The sequence below is a fragment of the Aphelocoma coerulescens genome, chromosome 10, assembly GCF_041296385.1.
Source record: "Aphelocoma coerulescens isolate FSJ_1873_10779 chromosome 10, UR_Acoe_1.0, whole genome shotgun sequence".
In the NCBI taxonomy this organism is placed as follows: domain Eukaryota; kingdom Metazoa; phylum Chordata; class Aves; order Passeriformes; family Corvidae; genus Aphelocoma; species Aphelocoma coerulescens.
In genome coordinates this window covers 11,161,115-11,177,151 of record NC_091024.1, presented here as the reverse complement: position 1 = coordinate 11,177,151, position 16,037 = coordinate 11,161,115, and the positions used below count along the sequence as shown (strand labels likewise).

The following is a 16,037-nucleotide window of genomic DNA, read 5'->3' as shown; positions in this document are numbered from 1 at the left end:
TCAAGTTATTAATCATAAATGGAGGCATCCAAAAAACCCTGATCAGTTTTGAAACTCATGGCCTCATTTAGCTTTCATAACAGCTTGTTTCAAACAAAATCTGATGTGGAGCCAAATGAAGTGTGTGTTTAAATGATCCCTTGCCTAAACTATCATGAAAATTTCAGATGGGATGAGAAGAAGGAATGCCACCAAGGGCAGCTTGTTGGAAGCTTGCTACTACTTAGAGACTAAAATAGTGTAATCAGCAAACACTCCGTCACTTTAATGCTTCTCCAGTGAAATCCAACTTTTTGTTTCCTGGCTTAACTACTCTCTTGCATTTTCCTCAACTGCTCCCTCACAAATACTAGGTTCCATTTTAATTTTGGCACACCTCATTTTCCAATTTGGTAGAAACTAGAGTTAAGAACAGAATTATTTATCTTGATAAATATAATACATATATGAAGAATCAACATGGCTTTTTAAAGGCTCCTTAACTTGTGAAAGCTCTTCGAAGCAAACATGTGCATCAAAAAGGTGCAGTTAGGTTTCCAGAAGGCTTTTGCAAGGTCTTGCATCAAACTTCCTGAAAGAAACTGGACTTTCTTGTTAGGATATTAAAGAAGGAAAAGGCTATATGGGAACAAAAGTCGGTAGGAAATGACAGGAAACAAATTTCTGGAGGCTGGGAGGGTGTAAGAGGGATGTGTTGTATCCCCCATGTTCTTTCCAAGTCCTCTGCTCTTGCCTGAAAGCAGGATAGTGGTATTGGTCTGAAATAGCACAATTATGTCATGTTATCTAATTATTTAGAATGTTTTGTCTCATTTCTGCCTTGGTTTGTTTCCACACCCCCAAACACATTTCCTCTGACCCAGTTTTCTGGTTTTCCTGATCACTTATAGGGCCAAGCAACTTCCCAAGAGCTTTCTCCTGCTCTCTTGTTGATGTGCCGTGTGTCTCCATGTGCTGGGGATCTGTAGAAACAGGATCCACTGGGAATTTTTAGCACTTTAAGGTAAGACTTTTAAACATGGCTCTTTGCTAAATGCATCACTTGGAAATTGGGGGGAAAAATTCAGCCTAGGTTAACTGACTGTATAAACATTTTAGACATCCTGATCTTAAAAAGTACATAAGGATTTAAGAATGTTGTGTGCTAGTGAAAGACACCTCTGCTTACAGCTGGACACAAAATTAGGGGGGTTTTTTGCTTGGTTTAGAGCTTACTTCATCCCAAATTGAGAGAAAAACATTCAATTTAGAACTCTGTCATGGACTGGAAACTCTGTTTGAATTTCATGTCAAAGTCATGTTATGAAATATTTTATGACAGAGATGTCAAAATAAAATGTTTCAACACTACTGGCCCTGAACAGGAAAGTCTCTAATGGTCATTTTTAGTTAGATTTTCTAGCCTGTCAGCCAAGGAAGCAGAGGAGAAATTGAACCTGCAGTTTTGGGTTTCTTTTTTTTCCCTTGGCCACTTGAAGTATACACTGGTCTTTTTTCACAAGAATATTACCAAAACCAGGTCCTTGACATCTAGAAAAAGCTTTATGGGATATTTATTTCACCCAGCAAGGATTCTTTGAGGTCTTATTTTCTTCGCAGGTAGGTCCTACCCTTGGGGGGGTACTGTTGCACAAACTGCAGGAGAGTATCAGACCTGCTTTTTCCACACTCTCATGTTCATCCACTTTAAAGGACCATCGGCTTCTCGTGGTCTCTTTTCAAACCCCAGCACAGTTTCCTCAAGGAAGGTTTTTGTACAGAGACTCCACCGACAAATAAATTAATGATTTGCCACCTACTAGCTTTTCTGTAGCTAAGATTGGGAGCTTTCCTTTCTTTTGTGATGGAACCACTGACTTGTATCAACATTGTAAGTGAAATACTGGAATTTTTCAAAAAGGAGGAAGATATGAGAAAATGGCCTAATAAGTACCAGATACCTAATCAGTTATAATTAACAGAGTGAGACACTTGTGAAAAACCACCAGGTTGTCCTTTGGATTGAAAGACTGTTTCCAAATTTTACCTCAATTCACTTATTTCACTCCTGGAAAGAAAAATCAGGCCTGGAAAGAAAAGAGTTAAGAGTCCATGGAGGGATTGCCCAGAGAACCTTTCCATCATTTATTTTGGTGTTCAGCTCCCAAGGCTGCCTGTCCTGGGAGAGTGGCAGACACTGGAAATGTTTGTATAATTTGGCTGTAGCTTTAATGAAGTTACAGGCATTGTTCCCCTCAGGGCTGGTGCTGCCTCCTTGGAGAATCTGTCCCAAACACTGAATTCAAGGCAGGAATTTCCTATGTGCTGTGGTGAGCAGTGAAAGCTGAAAGCCCAGTATTAGATGTCATTACTGGATTCTTTTTTGATGTTGGTTTTTAATATATGTGCTCCTATTTTTAGAGTTTTATTCTGACTCCTGTAATAGCAACCATTCCATTTTCTATTAACAGTGATCAAAGTGAAATATTTCATTTGAGTTACAAAAAGAGACACTTGAGATGAATGAGGTTCTGCTGGATTTGGGGAGTTGGATGGTTCTGATCTTCGATCTGACTTTCAAAGTTAGGAAATTAATGGCACAAAGCAGCTCCTTTAAAAACAGATAATAAAATAACATTAGCATTAAAAGTTTAGAAAACTATTTGGAACCTCTTTCTAATACACTGCAAAGAAATAGTCTGTGTGCTATTAGGACTCATAAATAATTCTCTGACGCTTGTTTGTTTAAAAACGAAACTGAGGCATCATTTTCTTAAGAACAAATTGAGGTCTCTGAGAACTACAGAATTCAAATATGGGGCTGCTTTAGACCTCATTCTCTTTAGAGTGAGTGAGGCAGCAGGGCTCTATTCTTATTTATTTTTATTTTTTAGGGAGTACTTTAATATAAAGGATATATAAAATTCAATATAAAGAATGGGTAATTTTCAGCAAGAATGAGTGATCTTAAGAGCCTCTTTCTTAGCATCTGGTGTATTCTAAGCAAATCTTTCTTGAAAGTTTGCTTTCTCCTGAACTCAAGCACACTGGCTTCAGTCAGTACCAAAAGAGAAGAAATTGGAGTGGGGGAGAAGTTTGATTTCTACCTTGAATTAATTATTATTTACCTTTCAGTTTCTGATAACTGATGGAAAGCAAATGCAGGCAATAAATTACTGGTTTAAAGTCAGGCTGCCTTTCTGCCTATAATTAATGTAGCACAGACTCAGGCTGTTGATGCTCTCCAGAAGTTAACAAACTGAGCACAGAGCTATGTTTAGATTTAAACCCTCTCTGAAGATGTGCATTTCCTGGAGCGGGTTTGCCTTGCTCCCACCTTCACCACATCTGTCCATCAGAAGGAGCTTTCCTTTAGCCCCATTTGGTCAGCCCTGCCCTGTACCAAAGGTGCAGAGGTTGAAGAAGGAGGGTAAATTACAATCTGGAAATACAGTGCCAAGGAAAACTTGTCCCCTGTGCTTTGGCATTATTGCAGTGCTGCCCAGTGTCACAGTTAAAGGCATTTTGGGGAGGGATTTGTGCTAAAGGGCTGCCAGTTTGTGGACCCTCATCCTTGGGTAGTTCACATCCAGTGGTCCATGCTGTGCTCAGGGAAAGTTCAGCTCTGCTCTCCCACAGCTCTGACTGTTTGAACACTGGGACTTTTGGCAGCTCAGCCCTTGCAGACACTTTTCCTCCATGGAGAAGCTGTGCCTAGGACAAGGATAGGCAGATTATGCTTTTCCATAAATACATCCTTGCCTCGTTAGCCCTCTCGATTTCCAGACTAAGCTTTTGCATTGTTGCTGTGGGACTTTGGAAAAGCCCACAGGTAAAAAATGGCCACTCCTTGACTTAAATCCATTTCATGAGGAACATTAGCATTAAATCATGTTAATTAACATTAATATGACTTACATGGCTTAAGACCTATCTTTGGGTTTAGCAGAGCTCTAGGAATAATTTAAAAGATGAGCTATTGCTCCCATTGGGATTTTGACTTGAATTCACTAAAGGCAATGGGTGTCCTTGAACTGGCTAAGAAGGCTTTGGGTCAGGAGGTAATTTCTGAGCGGTTTTCCTGGCTCTTCATTCTGCTTTGTGATGGCTTCTCTATGCTGGGCTGTATATCAGGGCCCTGCAGAGCAAACCTCTTAACATCCCTTTGCTGTTCTGGACCCTGAGGCAATGAGCCATGTGTTTTTTGATGATCATATGAAGATTCAATCTATTTTTAGGGCAATCTTGTTGCCAGGAATAATTTCTAGGACTTCTGATTTGAATGGTGAATTATGTGTCCGTGTAAATGCCTGAAATGGATATTTAAAAATACTTTTTACTGAATTAACGTTTTACAGATTAACACCTCTAATGCTGTTACCAAAAAAAGCAATTTTATTTTCTATCTATTTTGAACTTTTGCCTGGTGTCGTTGGAGACTTCTAGGCTGGCACCACAACTTTGGTTTCAAAGTCCCAAGCTGGTGTAAGCCAGTACATTTAATAGATGAACAGTAAGGTGATGAAGAGACCACACCCAGTGAATTTTGTACAACCTCTTTCCAGCTTCAATGCAAATGTTTTTATTTCATGTTCAGTGTTCTGTGTAATGTGCCCCAGTGCATTGACCTCTGTAATTCTCAGTGATTCCCCACCCAAGACTTGAAGAATGCATTGATTTTCCTTCCATCATGCAATAAGCACAAGTCTCACATCCAGCCCATATTGACACCTGTAAACCCCATTTAAATAAATCAAAGGGGGCATTTGGGTATTCTCCCACTTGCCTGTAGGTTGATTGAAGAATGGATTGTTTTAGTATCTCAGTGCTTTATTTGTCAGTACAGACAGCCTGTCATAAAAACAATCAGTATCAGAAATGTTCTTTGGAAGAATCATTGTGACTATCAATATCTTAGGTGGTTTAATCATCAAATTCATTGCTTTTATTAGGTTTAAATGTATAAATTCCTTTTCAAATGGATTTGAAATTTTAAAGAATTTTACTGTTTAGTTGATTGCTTTTTCAAGTATTTCAGTTTCTGAATAGCTCCACAGTATTTGGATTTGCACAAAGGCAAGGAGGAAAAGGCCTAGAATGATATTTTTGTCAAAATTGTCTTTAATGGTTCTACTTTCTTCTCTTTATCTAGGTACAACAATGGTGGCACATGTGCTGTTCCAGTGGATTCTGAGAGGGCTTATTCTGACTTTTCTGCTCAAAACTACTCTGTCCCTAAATCCAGATGATCCAAATGTTTGTAGTCACTGGGAAAGGTAATCTGTCACCTGCCAATTCTTATTTTTTTACTATCCATTTCAGATTTTTACATTTAGAAAGCAAGCTGAGAGCCATAATTTGCTAAATACCACCCTCCTTCAGAAAAGAGCACAGATTTGCTTTACATAAATAGTACTTTTGAATGCCTTGGAGGGTTTGGATCATCCCAAGGAACTGGTTCTAAGTCTACAGCTATTGACCACATTCCCCTGTGCCCTTTGGGAAGCTCCTCCAGAGTCTGAGTGACTGGAGTGCACTGAAGTGTTTGCATTTATCATGGAGAGACCTGCAGAAATGCTGGCCTTGTTCTGTCTTGCTTTTTTCTGGTTGTTGTCCATCAAGAAAGTTTGAAGCCCTTCCTGCTGCAGCATTGAGGCTCTTCCTGCCAAATTCGTGTCGGCATCAAAGAGTGAATGAAAGCACTGAACATGAAAGGCCCTGGAATTTCTTGTTCTCTCTATTGTTCCAGTGTCCTGGTCCTAAAAGTGGATCTGAGCAGGCCAGTTCCTGTGAGCACAGAGAAACCCACAGCCTTTGATGGAGTTCACACTTATGCAGGCAGGGGCTGTTTGCAGAGGCTAAAAGTCCTGTACTTCTCAGTTTAACTTGCTAAATTTCCATTTCTGTTCTCTGGTTCAATTCCACACAAATCTGAATTGCTGTACACTTCAGCAAAACAAACCCCTTAACAAAGGTAAAAATAGAATCATATTTTAATGACTATGTTTTGAGGCCTTAATTAGAGAATTAACTGTTTGTAGATAATGCAACTGCAAAGCAAAGACTGTACAGGAAAAGGATTTTGCAGTCTGCGTGCTGGAAGTGCATTCAGAGCACAGGAATAAAATATTGATTTTGTCTGAAGAAAGTCAGCAACCTAGAGACCCAATCAAGGAGAAACAAAAATTAAATACCAAAATTGATTGGTTGTACTGACCAAGATGACTTTGTTAGTTAGATGTTAATAAATCAAAGGGAAAAGATTGTTAGGGCTATTGCTGGATAATAAATGGACTCGTAAAATAATAATTGAGATTTGCAAGTGTTACTGTCTTACATTAATAATGAGCAATGTAAATATTTTATATTTTGGCATTAGCAGAAGTAAAAACATTATTGTCTAACCCAGCAAACAGTGACAGAGGGCAAAGCAACATCCAGGGGAATCTTGGCTTGTCTAGAAGGGACACGACAAGCAGGGCAGGAACAGCCCAATCTTCGATTTCAAGCCAATCAGACCCTCCAAGCAAATATCTTGGTATTACCTTGTGGGTGCAATCTCCCAGGGCTTAATCACATCAGCAGTCCTGCTGATGAGAGGGAAATCAGCTGCAGAATTAAGACAATCGATATAATGAGCAACCTAAAGGATCTAATTCTTGGGTCATGACCTGCCTAGGATGATTTGAGTATTGTTCTCTGAACATATTGTAGATCTGATAAAGTGGGGCCTGTGCCCCAGAATCAATTCAAATCAGAACCTGAGACAGGAGTCCCTTGAGCAGTGCACACACCTACTATGGGGCTATGCAATGCTCTGGCATGACTGACTCCAACATGAGATTTGGGTTCCTGTATCACATGAGATGCCCAAACAATAATGAACATAGAACCTATTGCATGACTAAGTAGTGTTTTGGGAAGGAGACTGTTGAATTCTTGCTATTGTTTCAGCTCTGTGATTTCTCATCAAATTGCTCAGGTTTTGTCCATATCCATTCACCCTTTCACCTTCTAAACTACCACGAATTTTCATGACATTTGGTGTTTTTCCCAAAAGGAGTGCTTTATTGTTCACACTGATATCTCTATGCCTATATCAGTCATGGAGCCCAAGTTAGAAACATTTCCAAACTTTTCAGGAAGACCTGTAGCTGAAGGAAGCCCTTTTCTGTTCTTTGATAAAGTTTTTAAGATTCTTGATGTAAATATGTTTCACACTGGAGTTCCATGAGTAGCAAATAGAGAACTGAACCTTTCCATGTGGCACCAAACCACCTCTCACTTCCTTCCTTCTCCACTCCCAGCTACGCTGTGACCGTGCAGGAATCCTACGCTCATCCTTTTGACCAGATCTATTACACACGATGCACAGACATCCTCAACTGGTTCAAGTGCACCAGGCACAGGTAAGAATTAATCCTCAGAAATCTCAGTATCATTCTGCCTTTTTATCTCCTCACATACCTCTTGTTTATCCAAATGTTCGTGGTGCTCCAATATAGATGCACACAAAGATGTGTTTTAGGACAGGGTGTTTGGAATTACAGGGCATTGATGAAAGTACAGAGATTTTTGCCTGAGGTTTGAGTGAGACCAGTGATAGTCAGTCCCTCATGGGGCCATCCAGGAGAATATATCCTTCCATTGGCCCTGCCATGGGACTGGAAGTGTTTATTCCCTGACCAGACATGACCAACTCTCTTTTCCAAGTGATTGGTACATGTCCAGGTTTGTAAAAGGAAGTCCATGCACCTCCTAAATTGTGAAGAATCAGGCATTTGAGGGTTAGTGATAATTAGAAATGGATCTGTGTTAGAATTAGTGCACCCAAATCTTCACTGAAAATCAGAAAAAATGAAGATGGGTCCATTTCCAGCACTGAATGGAAACTGGTACCAAAGGGTTAATTTTTCCCAGCCTGCAAGTTATTGCTGTTATATTCATTCTGATTCCAAAGTATCCTAATAAATATCCACTAACAGTCACAATCTTTCAAGGGGATTTTAGAAGCCAATTGGTATCCTAACTCCTGCACTCAGTTGCAAATAGGCTCCATCAGCACCATCCCAGTGTGAGTGTTGGACTTGGCTTTTTAGCTCCTGTGTTACAATGTTTGGAAGTGAACAGAGCTGCAGAGCTTTCTGGAATATTGTATAGATTGGAATGCAGCAGAGTAAATTCGATCAGTTTATCTAACATGAGGGACAATAGATTTTGTTCAATCTACATAATTTCTATAAACTAGCAAGACTGTTTTGAGGTGTTTGCTGTTAAATATGAAGTTAAATATTACCTTTGTAATGTGGTATCCTTGCTAATGCTATGAGTAAGTGTAGGAGTGCTACAGAATGCTAAACACTTTTTAATTTCTGTGGACTACAGTATTGTGGTGGGGAAAACAGGCTTTAAATACTGAACTGGGACTATGTCGTCACTTTGCAAGGTATGAGTGCCTTGGAAGGGTTAGCAAGCAGGAACAAATCACTTGGGGTTAACTTCCCAAGCTGTGTATTGAGAGCAGTTCCCATTGTGGGAGTTTTTGTGTAGCAGCTGACACAGTGGTCTCTGCAGAAGATTCTGTTCCTTCCATTGATGAGAGCTGACCTTGCTGATGTGCAAAAATAAACCATTTATTCTTGAAGAAACTTCTTGCCCTTGCAGTAGGACTGGGAAAATGTTTTAAGACAGCAGCTGCCCCAGGAAGAGCTCCAGTGACTGACTGTCACAAGCACTGTGTGTATAACACAAGTCATATTTCAAGCTTCAAAACAAGTATCGATTTCTTCCTTATTGTGGCTTTTATTACAAAAAGCTTTCATGCATTTAAAAATAATTATTGAATGCTACCCTTATTATAATTTAACACAAATATCATTCCAGCAGGAGGCATTGATTTTCAATAGTGTCCAATGGTTTTGTGTCTTGTGGTGCAGGATCAGCTACAAAACTGCCTATCGCAGGGGGCTGCGCACGATGTACCGGCGACGCTCCCAGTGCTGCCCCGGCTACTACGAGAGTGGGGACTACTGCATACGTATGTACACATGGCACATGGCACAGTTAAAAGTAGTTTTTGGAGCAGCTGTAGATAAATTAAAGACATGTTGCACTAGGGTTGATTTTCAGAGCTTTCAGCTCGTGCTGATTGCAGGCAGAACTGCAGGTACAGAATATTTCGGGTCGTTTCAGGTATGTGCATCTCAAGTAAGTAAGTAAAATTTGGCTGAAATCATTGGGGAGGGAGTTAATGAAGTTCCTTAGTGCTTTCTTGTATCAGAGCTTACTCTGGAGAGTAATTAATGCAAGTATTCACCAATGTTAAGGAATTAGGGGAACTGAGAACACTCAGGAATAAACTATCACATAATTTAAGCAGCAGTGTAAAGTTTCTGCCTCTTACCTTTGACAGTTCTTACTTCAAGAGTTAAATGAGTTAAAATCTTGGTTTTTTTCACAATGGTTCCCATCAACAGTTTAACTTTTTAAAGCTTCTCAAATGTCAGAAGAACTTTCTCCCAACTGCACTGTATAAATAAATACAGAGCTCTGGAGTGTTTTAGGTCTATATGAGGGGGGACAAAAATCAAAATGGATCTTTCAGCAATGCCTAAGAGCTTTGTTAATTAAAAATACCCTGTACATTAGTGTCACTTGTTTTCAGTATTGCAGCTTTCTAAGTGTTCTGCATGTGCTAAAAAGGAGAGTGGAGCTGGGATCTCTTGTCTAGGTCTTGTGTTGTGGAATTATGACACAAGAAAACACAAAGAGGTTTTGATCAGCATCAGAATCCAAATTTTATTAACAGGTTTAGAATGCCACGGAATAAATGTGAAAATGATACAATTATCCAGCTAACTTCAAATATCTTGACCCTGTGCTTTACAGCTATTTCTTTCTAGCTCTGTTGATGTTTTTATCTGAGTTCCTGTGTTGGACTCATATTGTAATACATGAACAGCTGAAAAACATGAATGGACCCTGATCTCATTTTCAATGACCTTTACGCCAAACAGTTACATTAAAGAGGCTTTGGACTGTGAAAAATCACCAACCCTTTGAGATAAGGCATTAGAATTATTTTACAGAAAGTGTAATAATTTGATCTCTTGAAGTGAAAAATGCTGTTAGTCAAGTCCTGAAAAACATTTATTGCAACCTATTGTCTTTGCTGGAATCCTTCCTACGGTAAGTATGTACTTACCTTCAAATATCTCAGGTGTCAATACCATGTCAGCAGTTGTTTCACATACTTTTATTACAGTCTTGGATTTCATGACTCAGAATCCTGTCTAGCACAGAGTATATTTATTATCACTTTTCTGCCTGCAACCTATTGATTTTTTTTTTTTTAATTGCCATACTGTTGCAACAATAACTCTCTCCAGACTTTCTGATTCTTTGAGGATATTAACATTTGTTCTGAAGTGGTTTGTGGGGTTTAGTTGTTAGTATTAATACTCAGTGTTCTGCTGCTGCCAGGCAAATTTTATCTTTCTGTGGTGGAGAAAGAACAGCATACACTGAAATTTTGCTAATGCGGAGCAGGCAGCAGGTATCTGGTCAGACCAAAAGCCTCATGTTTGACACAGAGCAGATAATAGTTACACTCTCTCTGCTGTTTACATGTGCAGGAGTCAGGTTCTTGTATTTCATTATCAGCCTGATGTGTGCTCAGGGACATCTGCTGTCCATCCTTCCTGGAGATCGGAGCAGCAACAGCAGCCAAGAGGGAAATGATGTCAGGGAAGAAGTTCTCCATCATGATGGATTCCAGATGCTTGGACTTATTATTTGCTACCACAAGTAGCCACATAGCAAAAAAACCCAAAACCAAACAGAAAACCTCATTGAAATTCCCTGAGCCCTCAAGCAACAGTTTGGAGGCACAATATTTAGCTAATGGGATCCTTTTCATGTCACCCCTTTTGTTTGTAACACTTCAAGGCCTGATCCCATTTGTTTTGTTTTGTTTTGTTTTTCCACAATATGTTCCTGTACCAACAAGCAAATTCTCTCATTCATCATTCCTTGCAGTCAGCATTTTCATTCCTGGAGGCACTTTTCTGCTTTTTCCTTTTTCCATCCCATTTCTTTCTTCTCTTTAAACTGGTATTTTTTTGCTGTTTCCTAACAAGGCAGTCCAGTACTCCTGTCCCATGTTCCTCTAGACACCTTCAGTGCTACTCCTCTAAAGACAGCTGCTCCAAGAGTGGTCAGGACACAAAATTCCACTTTCCTGAGCTGCACCTGGCAGGAAGGGAGGGAAGCTCCAGCCCTGCAGAGAGGGTTCTCCCCGCTCAGTCAGCCCTTTAAAATCTATTCCATTAGCAATCATGGAACCACTACAACATGGGGAGGAGGGATACATCCTGCAGTGAGTCTGATGATCAGAAGAAAGTTTGATTAAAAAACAGTGTGTAGATTAAAGGCTAATTGGTTCTTCTTTCATTAATAGCAGTCTTTATTTCTTGCAAAAGTTAAATAGCTTTGTAATTAACAGTGACATGTTTAGACTAGAGAGGGCTGAGTTTAAATCTCTATTAATGACTGTTTCTTGGATTTTAAAGCAGAAGTGAAGGCTTTCAGCTACTGTTTTGATCTTTTCCCTTCTCATTTACTAACTTTTAAAGGAATGTCAGATATAGGGTTTTATCTTTGTCCTCCTGTTGGCTTACTAAATGGATTAAGTCTAATAAAATCTACCCTCAGTTCTAAATAGTCATGTTGATCCAGAGCTTCTTGCTCTGCCACTTCTCTGGTGTCTTCTCTGCCTTTTCAGCATCTGTCTGTGCTGCTGCCCCATAAAATGTGGAATTCAGGCACAAGGTCCAATAATTTAAGTGGCTGCCTGGTAAGTTATACAACTGGCCAACCCATTAGTACTCAGGCTAAACAGTTTTGGGGTATGAAATTGTCTCTGTGCCTCCAAAAGGCTTGAAATACTTTGGGGTTGCAATGGTAGTCAAAAAATCTCCCCTGAAAAATGCTGAAGATGCATATCTGCATTTTTTTCCCCCTCACTGATATCTTAGAAATGGTTGTTACCATTGTGGGAGCTTTGCAAAACGATTTCCCTTCTCTGAATGTTCTTACACTTGACAGAGCTTTTCCCTGAGCTGTCCCTGAAAACAAACAGCACAGTCTGGGCAGTAAATCAGAGCAGCTATGATTTACTGTACTTTGTATGCTAAGGTAAGCTTTTGGCAGAGCAAATGCATAAACTGCAGAAAATCTTTTTTTAAACAACCTCAGGGTTCAACTGCCCTTCAAGGTTTTTGTAAGGATGTTTTAAAATTATATTGCCTAGATTAGTATCTGTGGTAGATAAAGCAGCTCTGAATACTTTGCTGCTCAAAAAAAAAAAAAAAGAAAAAGAATATTACATGGCTCTTTTGTGCTCTTTAGGCTGTGAGGAGATGGTAATTGAATAGTTCCCTTTAAGAATATGTCAGGTGGAAAGATGCCCTGTGTGCTAAATGGATGAATTTTTGTCTGAGAGACCAACGCTTTGTTCAGTCTGTCCATTTTAATCTTATTCTTGCACAACAGATTTGTACAGAGGAGACACTTCTTGTGGGGAACAAAGGGTCAGAGACCTGACATCAGAGGGAGGGCAGATAGGACTGAGCAGCAGCTACTGCCAGCTGACTTTTGGGCAGAATAGCACCAACCATGAAACAAAAAGTTGGGAATTCACCTTTTCTTCACAGATTGAGCTGAGCTTTTAAGTGTTTTCTTCACTCTCCTACCTTACACTCTTTTTCTAAAGTCTAAATCTATGCAATGTGACAGGATGTAATAATGACAGGATTAGTGATTTAACAATCTGATTTGCTGCCATTTATCTGTCTTTCAAACCTGCCAAAATTCAGTAGAGTTATAGATTGACCATTTCATGGTGCTTTCCTTTCTTGGCCAAGATATTATTGATCTCAGATTGTTTCTCAACATTCAGCTTTCCACATTACAATTGTCACAATCAGCAGGGCTCCCTGACTTTGACAAATCTTTTTCTAGAGAAATTGTTGGTCTCGCTGGTTGAATCTCAGTTTGTTACCTACAGAGGTATTTCCCTCAGGCCAAAGGTTGGGGACATTATTGGATTTGCATGTATTTATTTACCCATCTTTTCAACTCACCTTTGTTTGATGCCTTTAATGAATTTCAAAAACAAATGAGGAATGTTTCAGGGAAATTATGCAAATTTGGGGGCTGATTGTTTTCAGGAGTTTAAATAATGTTTCATAAATTCTGTAATTCCAATAGCCATGCCAACTTCCTAGTGTGATGTTCCCATTTATAGTGTAGCCATATGAACATTCCCACCTCAGGACTGCATTCCCATTTACAGGGCTCTGTGTCTAGTGCAGTTTTTGTATTCTTTGACAAGTCTATCTTATTGGAGCCATATGGTTGGACTGTTAAACATCTGTACCATAGGAGTAACAATTCCAGAGCTTCCTGCCATCTGGATGAATTACAATCCCTGCAATTCCACGCATATGTTCCAGCAGCACACCGACACCACAGTCGAGTGTACTCATGAAGAGAAGAAAAAGAATGGTTTGTGTGATCAGTGCAAAAGTTGTACACTCTTAGAAAATGTTGAATCGGTGGCTTAAACTTCCTGAATATTCATAATGTTTGTTCACATGTCAGATTTGTTGATTTTTTTTCACTTTATAAGGCAGTAGCTCATTAGCATTTTAGAAGAAATGTTGCCTCCCCTTCTCACCTCAATTTTAAATTCCTTGCGGTGAGCATTCCTGTAACTTGAAAATATATTGTTTGAAAGCTGCTGGACTTTTAAAATACATTTTTCTTATCTTTATAGACACACATTAAAGCTGGTGCTGGTGCTTTCTATGAGAGCCATACTGTTACATTATTCAAGTACAGAGTTCTGTACATCAATAATGCAACTTAAATTAGGGGAAATGCTATAGCAGGACATAGATACTTCCTATCAGGGGACATTCTTTATCTCTGTCTGATTTGGGATGTATGACAGAGGGAAAATGGTGTGGAAGGCCTTTCTGCATATAGTTATTAATTATAGAATTGAAATGACAGTAGGAGACACTTTGAAATTTCTCCCTTTATATGCATTGGAGATGACTCCATACATCTTTTCCCAGTGAAGAACATAGGGAAAATTATTTGAATCCTTTGTTCCCATCTAAAGGGAAACTGAGAGAAAATGGGCTTTGCTTGTTCATTCAGAGCCTCTTGGGACACAGGAGTGTGTGGGCAGAGGGACACCAGCCTCAAAAGCAGGTTAGTTCAGCTGGTGACACGGATGAAGCCAGTGGGTGACTACTTAGCCTAAAGACACTGGAGAGACCGCTTGGATGGGAAGGTGGAAAGGTCAGTTCTCATTTCCCATCCATCATTTTATGTTTGCAATCAGCCTCTGGATGCTGGTGGGGAGCAGTAATGAAATAAGGGAAGGACTTCTGGAAGCAGTGCAGGAGAAGGAGGAGAAACAAAATGTTCATATACAGCAATGAAAATAGCATAAAGTTAAAAAGGAGGGAATGCTAAAGCTATATAATGTCTCAAGGGGCTTAACAAATATCAGAGGAAAAATTATGCAGGCATTATGGTTGGAAAAAGATTTAGGCTATTGCTAGTGTAGCAGAAAAGGCTTTTCTGGCTGCTTTAGGCAGTCTCTGTTGGACCAGTATAAAAGCACACTGGGATTGCAGACACAGAAGGAGGCACTGGATCCAGAGCTCCTCATGGTGTTCATGCTAATGGCCTGGATGGCTGGGAGCTTCAGCAGGATCAGAAAAAAGCACAAGAACCATAGATGTGATTCATTGTTGAGTTCAGAGAAAGAGCCATGCAAAGTTTAGTCCATTAATCTGCCCTCTTTTAGCAAAGTCAGGCTGGTCCCCAGCTGCTCTAAATCAGCACAGATCCACCAGGATGTGTCTGGATGCCCTTTCAAATCCTCCTCCTGCTGGGATGCACCTCAGAGTGGTTCATGCCAGTCTGCACTGATCCTGCATGGCCTGGAGGGCACCAGAGCTATTCCATAATGTCTTTGTGACTCAGCTGTGCTGCTGGGATCCATTCACCTTGCACAAAATAATAACAGGGTCCTGTACACCCCAGGTATGAATGAACTGGTTCCAAGGATGTGGACATACAGAGCATTTGCCACTTATGGAATTATGAAGACACAAAATTCTAGAAGGTGTTCCCTTCCAAAATAGCTTGCAGGTCATGAGTAGTCCAGACGTGTGTGGAGCTGGGTTAACTTATGGAAATCAATAGGGTCAGAAAGAAGACAGATGTATGAAATGGTACAAGTTTAAAATTGAAATTGGAATCATAGAATGGTTTGGGTTGGAAGGGACCTTAAAGGTCAGCTTAGTCCAACCCATAAGTTGTTTTCTTGATCACTCCTTTACATCCTTCTCCCATTAATAGTTTTCTCTTGTGCTCTGGAGAAGTTTTAAAGCCTAGGAGAAAAGGAAGGAAAGGTAGAGAGAGGAAAAGAAGTTTCCTAAATTGAGATAGCCTTTAGAAAGAGCTCCTGATGTATACAAAATCTGCATTAGCATTGTTTTCTGCTTCTTTTCTGTATCCCCCTGGCTGTGACCTTCCCTGACCAGTTCCCACGTGAACTCTGGATGTCTGGGAAGCCACCAGTCAGATGTGGGGGACCATTATCAGGCAGAGTCCTTCTTGCCTACAAAAAAGAGCTCCTGCAACCTCCTGCCAGGTGTTAGTGCCAGTGGCTCCCTTCCTCATTTCTAGGTGTCTTATAGACTGAAAATGTAAATAAAACCAAATCACTGTCACTGCAAGGATGGCTGAAGTGCTACAATAGAATGATAACACATGATAACGTGATAAAACATGATAACGTGATAACATATGGTAACACATGATAACATGGTGACACATGATGACACAATAATACAAGACACACAATAACATATGAATAAGGTATGATAACATATGATGACATATGATAACACAGCAGGAGTATGGGTTAACCCCATGCCTCCTCCCTCACCAACCCATGCAGCTGCTCCCGTTCC

The 16,037-nt window shown here is 39.9% G+C and overlaps 1 protein-coding gene across 1 annotated transcript in view; it reads left to right on the top strand.

Moving 5' to 3' along the window:
- MEGF11 (multiple EGF like domains 11) overlaps positions 1-16,037 on the top strand; it is a 236,009-nt gene that overhangs the window by 38,965 nt on the left and 181,007 nt on the right. The window contains exons 2-5 of the mRNA XM_069026190.1: positions 891-1,003; positions 5,132-5,255; positions 7,287-7,388; positions 8,916-9,016. Coding sequence (XP_068882291.1) covers positions 5,140-5,255; positions 7,287-7,388; positions 8,916-9,016 — 319 coding nt within the window. The 5' untranslated portion in view covers positions 891-1,003; positions 5,132-5,139. The remainder of the gene's footprint in view (positions 1-890; positions 1,004-5,131; positions 5,256-7,286; positions 7,389-8,915; positions 9,017-16,037) is intronic.